Source organism: Chenopodium album, chromosome 5, assembly GCF_948465745.1.
Source record: "Chenopodium album chromosome 5, dcCheAlbu1.1, whole genome shotgun sequence".
In the NCBI taxonomy this organism is placed as follows: domain Eukaryota; kingdom Viridiplantae; phylum Streptophyta; class Magnoliopsida; order Caryophyllales; family Amaranthaceae; genus Chenopodium; species Chenopodium album.
In genome coordinates, this window is record NC_137838.1 from 60166757 (window position 1) to 60178610 (window position 11854).

General features: G+C 31.8%; 1 protein-coding gene across 2 annotated transcripts; it reads left to right on the top strand.

The window, feature by feature from the left end:
* The first annotated feature begins 6570 nt into the window (after positions 1-6570).
* On the top strand, positions 6571-11854 carry LOC145632140 (uncharacterized). 2 transcript variants are annotated; one of them, XM_081684437.1, is made up of 5 exons: positions 6571-6688; positions 7058-7201; positions 8070-8326; positions 9503-9948; positions 11523-11854. In XM_081684437.1, exons 2-5 carry the CDS (start codon positions 7095-7097, stop codon positions 11778-11780), a joined length of 1068 nt encoding a protein of 355 aa, XP_081540563.1. In that variant the 5' UTR covers positions 6571-6688; positions 7058-7094; the 3' UTR covers positions 11781-11854. The 2 variants fall into 2 exon arrangements, with proteins under 2 accessions (XP_081540563.1, XP_081540562.1); XM_081684436.1 differs by having other exon boundaries at positions 6652-6799.

Below are 11854 nucleotides of genomic sequence, written 5' to 3' on the forward strand. Positions count from 1 at the left end.
TTTATCTGCATATGAACATAAATGAGTATAACAATTGACATGATCAATATGAACATCTATTAATATATAAATGAACATATATTAATTCGGAAATAATCAACTATTTTATGGAAACGAATATTTATTAATATATAAATGAACATATATTAGTTTGAAAATGATTGTGAAAGATAACGATCAATGAACATGAAATATATACGTGAATAAACCCTTGAAGCTATCAATACGGGATTGACCATATATTCATATGAGAAAAAACATATATTGAAATTCAAAATTGAAATGAACATGAAATATTGGGAAGAAGATGACACAAATACAAATTTTTTATCAAAATGTTAATGCATGTGTAAAATTGTGAATGACTATATACTAATATGTAATTGAACATCTTACAATAATAAAAATGAACATTCATCAAAATAATTTTTCACTCCAAACTTTGAAAAAGAATTAACATTATTATGTGAATAACAATATACTATATATAAATGCACATTTTTCAAAATGAAAATGAACATTTGTCCAAAAAAAAATTTAAAAAAAATCAGTACGAATTAATTATTAATACTACTGTTTCTTTCGCTCTGTAAAAAAAATTGAAGAATGTACTGGTTTAATTTACTAATTTTTGAACAAAAAAAAAATACTAAAACAATAGTATGATACTTACAATGATACATTTACCAATGTTGATGTTTCGATTATGTTTCTAAAATACATTCGCAACAAAAAAAATTAATAAAACTATACTTTTTTTGGTTCCAAATTTGAACAAATAACTTATTTTTTCAAATTTTGTCTTGTTTTGTTGAATTTCATAGTGATAGAAAGATTTCTTGTGATAATATTGTAATAATTTTGCCATTAAAGTTTGATGAGAAAGAAAATGGAAGAGAAATGATGTAAAGAGAGAATGGATAAGGAGAGAGAATGTGCACAGAAATTGAAATGAATAAATGAAAATGGTGACTTTTTTTTTTTGTAAAAAAGTATTGTAGTAGTTGTTGTGTAGTGGGTATTATGCGCATCATTTAGGAGAGGGTGTAGGTATAGGTGCCTAGTCTTGGGTCTAGGGATAAACTACTACTGCACCCTTTTGTGTGACCTTATAGGATCCATTCTATTGGGCTTTGGACTATTTGACTAGCCCAAACATCATTGATCACGTCTAGCAACAGACAATGACGACCTAAAAGAACAAACTTAATTATTTCCATAATTAAATCCATTATATATCTAGTAATGCACTTGACGAAGACATAAATCCTTCATCTTCTTCCTTAATTTCCAAAGGAGCATAAGTGTTGTGGATAAGGAATAGAGCTCTCTACCTCCATATCACTAGTTAGGTTTGAGATGGGCAAGTTGATAACACCACTTTGGTTATTACCAGGACGCTCACTGACTTTTCCCTTTATATAGTGATTATAGTGAGTTAAATTATGACAAAATTCTCGACACCCCTATTACCATTGAGCTTGCTAGCCTCACAGCATAGTCCCATCACTTTCTTCAACTCACGGAGAATATCCTGCTTATGAGGCTCCGACTTGGTTGCCTTGCCAAGATCCTCATACACTGCCTCTTCTAATTGACAAAGTTTGATCTTCGCTAAGACCCTACTATAAAGAGCTTTAGCATAGCAAATGTTAAATTTTAAAACTAAGGAACAAGTTTGTTCATAGTCATGGACCTTATGGGCACAAGTTGCAAGATTTAATTCCTAAGCAATAGCATTCCTGAGCATAACACTATCATCCACATTTCTTAGTAAACTAAAACAAAGAAATTTAAGACCTCTATCATACTTCGCCCTAGTAGAAACAACCTCATCATTTTTTAAAATAAACATTACCCGACCTCATCCTTCAACATTTTAGCTTGAATATAGACATTTCGGGGACAATTATTAGTAGCAAAATTAACAATACTTTCATCATAATTATCATTCAAAGGAGTGACCATGAAAGCATTAAGTAAAGGTTGGCAATCTAATGCCAATGCAGAATATTGACTAACAATAACTTTAATTATCAATAACTAAAATTATAACAATTGAATATTACAAATTAATAAACCAGAGATGAATCCAACTAATAACCACTTAATTGAATTTACCACATCCCAAAAAAAAAAAAAAAAAAAAAAAAAAAAAAAAGATTAACTTTACCACCACATAAAAAAAATCGTTTTACCTCATAATCCTAACTCCGGTGACGGAAACTTACTGTGGGGCCACAATAACGGCTACTCTTTGAAAATTTCCCCAATTTCTCTCGATTTCATTTTCTATTTCAACCCAACTTCTTCCTTTCTACAAAATCAATGTGTAATTGAGCTTGTTTAATTTTATGCGATTTTCTTCCCAAATCCTTAAATTTGATGGATCCCTAACTATCGTACATCAAATTCGTCCAGATTTGTGGTTTTTGAATCAAGTCGGTTGTTCTACAAGAAATAGGAAGAAGGTACGCAAATTCCATGATGTATTTTGTAATTTTTTGCAATTCTTGTCGTGATTATGTTCCAATTGTTTAGCGTAATTGAAATTGCACATATGACTTATTAATTGAATCCCAAATTCAGAGGAAAAAAAAATTAGGGGTCTTGGTAGTTAAAATTAAATTGGGGTTCTTTTGAAATTGCAATTGGATAGTAAAATTAGGCTTAGGATATGATAATTGTGTTAAAATGAAACTAATTTCAATGTTGTTGTAGTGTTGTTAATGAATTTCAGAAGGAAATGTCTTAGGATATGATAATTGTGTTGCGATTTTGTGGTTCGACCTCGTCTTCAACTACAAAGTTTGAAAAATTAAAGAATGCAATAGATTTAGGGTTTACTTTTATATAGAGAGATGAAAATTTAGAGGGGAGGGAAGAAATTTATGAGGAAGAAGGTGAGAAAATGATAGAAATTGAATAGGGAAGGAGAGAGAGAGAGAGAGAGAGAGAGAGAGAGAGGGAGTGTAACACCCCAATAATTCTCTCTTTAAATATGTGAGGACCCTGAACAATATTCAAGAGAACTACTGGCGTGCTACCGCCACGTGTTCAAACGTTAAGGCTTTATCAGAAAATAGCAGCGGAAAAACTAACTCAGTTATAAATAAGTTTCAAAACCAACGAAATAAACCAAATTAAGTGTTACAAGTTGGAACCATTAAGGCCCTTATTCAAAATCCAAACTAGAAGAAATAATATAAAAATAAAACCGAGTTTAAATAAATTCAAACTTGCAAAAGAAAATAAACTGCGAACAATAACTAACTCTCCACTCAAAATCCCACAACCCTGATTCAATTCAGATGCTGCATGTGTAAGAACCTGTGGTTAATATGCTCCCCAATATTACAAGTGTAAAAATTGGATCGTCACAGGGTCATTGAAAGGCGAAGGCCATGACCAAAGGAAGACACACACAAAAGCACGCAATCAGCAAAGCTGAGTACATACAAGCAGCAAAACATAAAAGAAATCCCTAACATGCTACTAATAATCAATCATCACACATCATTAGTTTATAGACTCGACACATGACTCAACTATTTATATTACTAAGACTCCATTAATTAATAATAGGTAAATCCTTATTTTTTTATTCACTGGATTATGCAATAGACAAGGTTGTCCAACCCATGCTCCATTTGGAACATCAATAAAAGAAAAAACTCCATGCCCCCTTTTGGAAACATCAATAAACATCCAACGACCACGGGTGCGACTCCGTGACCATAGTTAGTATGAGATCTCACCTAACTCCTAGTTTTTTTAAAAAAATAATATTTGAAATAGGAGACTCGTAGATCAGACGACCTCGATAAAAGTACACGGCTAATACTCCATGTACCCCAACCCCTGATTGTCATTACTCCAGAAGTGCACCAATCAAGAGTTTTATTGCTCATCCATCTTGCACTTTACATGATTTATAGGTTTAGACTTGGTGATGACTCGTATGCAAACAATACAATCAATCCAATATCAATTCAATCAAGTAAAACAACTTTCCAATTTCAATTCTTGATTTATTAGTGACAAGCAATATTTATTATTTATTCCTTTAACTACCTCAGTGTATAAACACCTTGAGTGCATAAGGCACCCCAAAACCTTAACCTCGTCTTATAAGACTTGAATTCTTCCTTTACTCATCCTATTTCAATAATCATGAATGAGTAATAAATTAACTATTACACCAATCACATACCTTTGCCTCTAAGCGCACCTTGCATAATTAGAGCACAAATAATATTTGCAATATAAAATAGTGCACATCATACGAAATTCACAATGTATAACCAAACAATTTAACCCAGTTATACCTATACATGATACTAAGTTCTCAATCCGTCCTTAAACATGCACCTAAAAGCAAGGTTAGGTTTCGTAACTCGTACGTACCTTGTGTAAACAATTCGGTTGGCTGCTTAAAAATTAGAAATCACCTTCAATAAACTCCTCTCCTAAACCAAACAATAACATCTCAATCAATACCCAATCAATCAAATTTACAGCAATACTAACTTACTTTAAAACCTTCAAAATCCAAATCAAACAACACTTTAAAACCTTCCCTTTAGTTAAAATTAAAGGCTTATATATAGTTCTTTAAATTTTCTTCATAAAAACCTTAAAATACACTCTTATACATGAAATTACAGCAAGTTTAAAGTTTAATAAAAATCTTAAAATTATTTAAAAACCCCTAATAATCTCCCTTTTTAATGGGTGATTAAACCCTCTTTATAAAACATCAAAAGTAGTACTTAGAAACTATTTTCAGCACTTAAAACTTCAATAAAAACATATATTTATGCTTAATTAACTTTAAGCATAATTAATTTTATTAATCAAACTCAAGGATAATATTTTAAGTATAAAAAAACTTCGTTAAAATCAAAAACTGCCCGAAAATCATATTTAGAGGCTGAATTTGGCCACGAGACGGTGGTGGTTACTACCAAAGGTAGTGGGTCTTTCTTAAAATGTTATTTCTACATGGAAAACTGTACTTTTTTTTTTATCAAAATCGGATGAGTTCAGAACCTGACCGGGATTAAAACGGGATTAATATTAATGAACGGAAATCTAAAAATTAAAACACGAATTTAAGTGTTCAAAATAATCTGGAATTAAGCTAAACTAATTACTAGTTATAATTACCAAAATTTTAAAACATCATTACTATAAAAGCCCTAAATCAATTGTTCATATAAACCCTAAAATCATGATTTTCAATAATTAAAAACCCTAGGTTATAAATTTTACAAAATCTGAAAATTATGACATTTATAAATTTGAAATTATAAAGTTTAATCATCAAAATACAACTTGATACTAATTAAATTACTTTCAAACAATAAAATTAAAACCCATAAATCAATAATTATAATTATACAAATTAATAAAACAAAGGAGAAAATAAAACTAACCTTTTTGTGTGGAAAAAATTTGGGGATTAATGGGGTATTTATAGAGGAGAATGTTGTAGGGTAAATAGAAAGATTGGACCTCATAAAATTAATGGGTCAAATGATTGAAATGGACTAAGCTTGAGTTGTATTGAATTAAATTATAGAATGAAGGTTTATAAAATGATTTGTACCAAAATAATATATTTTTTTTCACTCAAATTAATAATTTGAAACTTTTGAAATTAAATTTCGGAAAATAACAAATAAATATTATAAATAAAATAAAATTTCATTTATAAAATATTTAAAAAATACGGGGGATTACAGAGAGAGAGAAATAGGGTTTGGGACATTAAATTTGGAGGAATATGACAGATTGTGAGTCCCACAGTCAGTTTCCGTCACTGGAGTTAGGGCCTGTTCTCATTGACTGAACTCAGCTGAACTGAACTGAACTGAACCGAGCTGAGCTGAACTAAACTGAGCTGAACTGAACTGAACTGAACTGAACCGAGCTGAGCTGAACTAAACTGAGCTGAACTGAACTGAACTAAACTGAGCTGAACTGAACTAAACTGAATTGAACTGAACTGAAATGAACTTATTAATTAGTTATTTTTAACTACGGATTAGTGATCTTTGATTACTTATTGATTATTTATTATTATACATATGTGTATTTACAAATATACATATTAAAATATTTAAGAAAAATAGGCTATTATTATTATTATTATTATTATTATTATTATCGTTGTAATAAGAGCTTAAAAGAATGGAGCTGAAACAGGCCTTTAGAATTAGGTGATAAAATGATTTTTTTTTTTTTTTTTTTTTTTCTGGGTGGTTAGGTTCCAGTCCCCTCCCAATTGTTGTTACGGGGGATCGAACACGGGTCCTCCCTACCAAATGTAGTCTCAATCACCACTACACCAACAACCAACTGGTATTTATTTTTATCTATATGTGGTGGTAAAGAATTTTTTTTTTTGGAGGTGATAAATTCAATTAAGTGGTTATTTAAAGGTGGTAAAAGTCAAAATTACCTTATATTATATATATACTCCATAAAGTGAACTTAAGATAAATAATGCAGAGTTTTGGAGACAGATAGGAAGCGAACAAGTTACCAGCAGATGCGAGTAGAAGTTTCTGGAATAAATCGCTACTACCCCTTACACATCATCCTTGACGTCAGCAGTTTCTTCCTGTTTCAGAACCCAGTCGCTCCTTTCCTCCCAACAATTTCTTAATCATTTCTATAAAAGGTGAAAAATTCAAAATTCTATATAATCCCTTCATTTTTATTTGATTTAATCATATTCTATAATCTTTCAAGATTCAATTATTTTGATTCCCAGATAACAACGATCAAAAGGGTTTGTTCTTATTTTGTTTACTCCATTGTTTATTTAATTTTGTAATTTGATTTCAATTTCCTTAATATAAAATTCTAAATTCGAATATTGGAAATTCTTCTCCAATTCTGCAATGCAAGTTTACTTTCTATAATACTTGGCTTTAATTTCCTGTTTTGCATCTGTTCTTATTGTATTGCTTGTTATAAGTAAACTTATTTTTTGGTTGATTTATTGAATTATATTGAAATTTGAGTGAATTTAATTTTGTTGTGGCAGTAATTTTTGTAAAAGAAAGAGTTTGGTTGATTTGAAAATGCATTCCAAATCGCCGAAAAACGTGGTGGTGGTAGGAGGAGGAATTGCTGGTGCTCTTCTTGCTAAAAATCTTCAAGATCATGCCAATGTAACTTTAATTGATCCGTATGTCTTTTGCCTTTTTTTATTTGTGTAAATTTTTGTTTAAGTCTAGTGTTTTTGTTTTCATCATTGATAGATAACCCCTTTGTTATGTTTGTATGGTACATCTGGTAGTATGATAGTTTTTATCATTAGTGTATGTTAGAGCATTTTCGACGGTTGTAGCTAGTGACTTGCGATTTTTAAAAGTCCCAAGCTATGACCATTGAAGTTGGAATGAAAAAATAACTTAAACATATTAATTTGTTTGACAAAAAGTTGGCAAAAAGATGAATAATGGTGGCCAACCATTTATTGACAAGTTCAACTAACAATCTACTCGGTAGTTAACCCTTAAGATACAAACTGGGTAGAAAGGAGATTAACTTGAAATACTATGTCTCATGACAAGCTAATTTGACGAACAGCTTGCCATTGGAAATACTACAGATTGATTAAGAAATGTGTTAACATGAAGAAGAGGGGCACACAGTGAAATTTCCTATGTGCACATGCACTCGGGAATAAGGGGCACCCTATTCACATAAAAAAAGCTCACATACTCATTTGTAATATATATTAGGGGGCGCACCTCCTAGTTGGAACGATTATATATCTTCAGACTACAGTACTTAATACCACGCTTAAGTAAATTATGATTTATGAAACTCTTATATACAGTGTGGGATATTGTGCATGCTTGTTAGCTTAACTTTGTAAATGTTTTGGTAATATTGAATAGTCCAAGACAACAAAAAATGTGGAAAGTCAATAGAGTTTAGTCTTCTTTCATCCTTAATTTAATATATTATTCTTGTTTTGGATACTACATTTATTTTTCTTCAAATTTGTTTGTATAATAAAAATAATATTTAATTGCAATGAACTACAGAAAGGAGTATTTTGAGATCATATGGGCTTCCTTGAGATCTATGGTGGATCTGTCATTTGCTGAAAGATCCTTAGTGAACTATAGTGATTTTCTGTCACAAGTGAAGTTAATTACTTCTTATGCTAGACATATCACAGAGAGTGAAGTCTTAACTGCACGGGGTGATCGTGTTCCATATGATTACCTTGTAATTGCTACAGGTCACGTATATTCTGATCCTGTTACCAGAGCTGAAGGTCTAAGCAAGTACCAAGAAGGTCAGTTATCTTTATTATAAATTTGAACTAAGCAATCATGCTATAATTTGTATGTCAATAAGAATGTAATCAAAGAAAATAAGTAATATTTACATGCCATTTAAAAAAGGATGTATAAAAAGGATTTTTAATTATCCTATCCTGTTTCTGACTTTTTGATGTGGATTATAAGTCCTAACTGCTACTTTAGTGAAGTTTTCCCCAATCCGCAAATCTTTAATAAATGATTTGGTTATCAAACGAATTAGTCTACTACTAGCTAGATAATCCTTAAAACATTCTTGTTTTGAAAATTAATGGCAGCAAGCTAGGTAACTCACAAAGCATGAAATACGCTTAACAATTTAATCCAATATTCTTAAAATTTCATACAGCCTGATGGTGTATTAATACTATTGTAGCCACCTCAGACAACTCTTATTAAGGTTAGGACAAGTCCCTAGCTCTTAGAAATAAAGAGTAACCCTTAGAAATTAAGGAAACAAAAAGTTAACAACTTAATCCTATTTGAAATAGGAAAAATAATTTCAAGTGCTTTAAACAGCAAAAAACTATTTTAAGTGGATTAATAAAAACTTGTAAGCAAAATCTAAGTAAGTGATTAAAATACTAGTCCAATCCCTTTGGAGTACCAAGGGTGCCTGTACCTACTCCCTACAGTAAGCCAAGAACCAAAACCACCAAGGAAGGTGGTGTGTTGGGTTGGTTTGGTGCATGGCCCTACTATAGCCTAGGGTTGTTCATTTGGCCCATCTTTTTCCTTCCAACCTAGCTTTTGATGGCCTAAATTAAATCCCATACGATCCAAGAGCAAGGTAAATAGGATCTCTAATAGAATAACACTTCATCAACTTTTTGATCACTTGCGATAGACAATAATTGATAGTGTTCATTTGTACAACGAAGGCAACTTCTCAAAAGCACTAGTATGCTTCTCAAGTGCTTTGTGTGTGTGTGTGTGTGTGTGTGTGTGTGTGTGTGTGCTTGTGTGTGTGTGTGTGTGTGTGTGTGTGTGTGCGCACCAATATGCTTCTCAAGTGCTGTTTATGTGTGTTCAGAAAAATTGAAAAAGAGACTGCGTCTATAGATTTTAATATTAGTATGAGCCACTTTATTGGGGCTCAGCAATCAGACAATCAAATCTGTTCTTATTTCTCTTTGTATCTGTTCTTGCAGAGTTAAATAAAATAAAGTCTTCAAGTTCGATAATGATCATTGGAGGTGGCCCCAGTGGTGTAGAGCTTGCTGGTGAAATCGTTAATGAGTTTCCTGATAAAAAAATTACTCTGGTACACCGTGGACCTAGATTGCTGCAGTTTATTGGATCTAAGGCATCACAGAAAGCTTTGGAGTGGTTGACCTCAAAGAAAGTTGAAGTGATCCTTAATCAGTCTGTTGATTTGACACCAACTTCAGAAGGTGTATATCAAACTTCTGGTGGAGAGACTATACTTGCTGATCAGTATTTTAGCTGCACTGGGAGTCAATCAGGGTCTTCATGGCTTAAAGATACAATATTAATGGACAATCTGGATATGAAAGGGAAATTGGTAGTTGACAAGCACTTGAGGGTCGAGGGTCATAGAAGCATCTTTGCTATTGGAGATATTACGAATCTTCCAGTAAGTCCTTATTTTTGCACATATATTTTCTTTTTAAATGACTAAACATCCATTTTATTATTTTAAAAATTTAAAAATCAAGAATTTAAGCTCCTGAGACCTAAAATTGAAACTCATCAATTTTTCAATTTTACACTCAAACCTTTAAAGCTGAAACCTGGATACATTATACAATAGAGTGACCACGAGTCTAATCACATGACACTTTGTACAATACAGTTTATACAAGCTCCATAATTTTCAACACTTCTAAGTTCTAACTACAGTTGAGTTATTATCAGTTACTAGTGCTCATGATGCATGTGCTTTTTCCACATCCATAATCTTAGATTTAATGGTTGAATCTCTTGAAGCTGTTAATTTTTGTAAAAATTGCTTTCCTCCCGCCAACAGTGAAAGAGTACATGACCAAAGACAATGGCTTAAGGCATATAGAAGTCGCCATGAGTCGTGATCTACATGGATGCTGTTAGAACAAATCCTTCATTCTTCTTGATCCTTTAACCTAAAACCTGTGACACGGATGAAATTATTATTTTATTTATTTATTTATTTTATTTTTTGGTTTTTTCATATTATACTTAGCCCTCACTTCCTTCCATATTTTAGAACATCAATTTACTCATGGTGCTAATTGCTCTATGCAATTCTGGGTTCACTATGCACAATATTACACTTTGCCTATATGTCTTCTTAATGTGTAATGACTTACTGATTTGCACAAGCCTATTATTTACTTGGATTCCACAATATGAGATCACTTTTGGAGGGTTAATTACTGGCCAACATTTAAATGCCTTGAAAAAGTTCTCGTGCCTGCCTAAAAATAATGAGAACCATAATATTATCCACTAGCCAAAGAGTTCATTTTCACTTCTTATATTTGAAGTGTTGCAAATTGCCATGTCTGAGTTAGTTTTCATCTTCTGAACTTTATTCATGGAGTCAGAAGTGCACTATAATACATGTCGAATCAATCTACAAGTTGACTGAAATTCCTCTTGAATGTAACTTTTTTGTAACTTGATCAGCTGTTTTGTTTCTCATATCCACTTTTATTTTTCCTGCTGTTACTGCTATTTATTTTTTATTTTTTTTGGTCTGCCATGAGCCTGGTCTTGTTCCATTTATAATGATTCTGGAGGATTATAGCTAGCATTTTTCCAAAGCAAGACATTGGTGGATTCCACCACCCTCCCCTTAAAGTAGTCATTTCAATAGCTTTATCAGGTCCACTCAATCTGGAGCTGATGCTTTTTGAAGAAAATTCCTCAAAAGTGGAATTGAAAAAGAGCTAAAACTTAAACATCCTTTTATTTCAGTGTACCTCAGATGAATGTATGATCTGAATGTATGCTGTGTAATGCGAACATTAGCATTTTACTTTGTACCTAAAGTGGGGCTCAAGAAATATTTGACATTATATTCCAATAATTTTAGCTAGTCTTTCTCTCTATGGAATCCTACAATTTTCAAAAAGATGTATGTGATTTTCTTGCATGTATCATTAATTTTGGTATGATTATCAGATTGTCATAGGCATATATAAATCTGGTTCTTTCTCTGTCTTTCAGGAACTAAAACAAGGTTATTTGGCAATGAGACATGCTGAGTTAACTGCGAAGAATTTGAGGTTGCTACTTGGAGGAGGGTCTGAGGAGAAAATGACTGTTTACAAGCCTGGTCGTCCAATCGCTTTTGTTTCACTAGGTAAGAAAGATGCTGTAGCAGAAATTAATGGTTTTACCATGAGTGGGTGCTTTCCTGGATTGATAAAATCAGGAGATTTATTTGTTGGGAAAACAAGGAAGACATATGGACTAAACTCTTAATTTAAATTACTTACAATTATGTATTTGCCAATAGCCAATTTTATAGCAAATACTGTGAGCTATTCTTTTTCTTA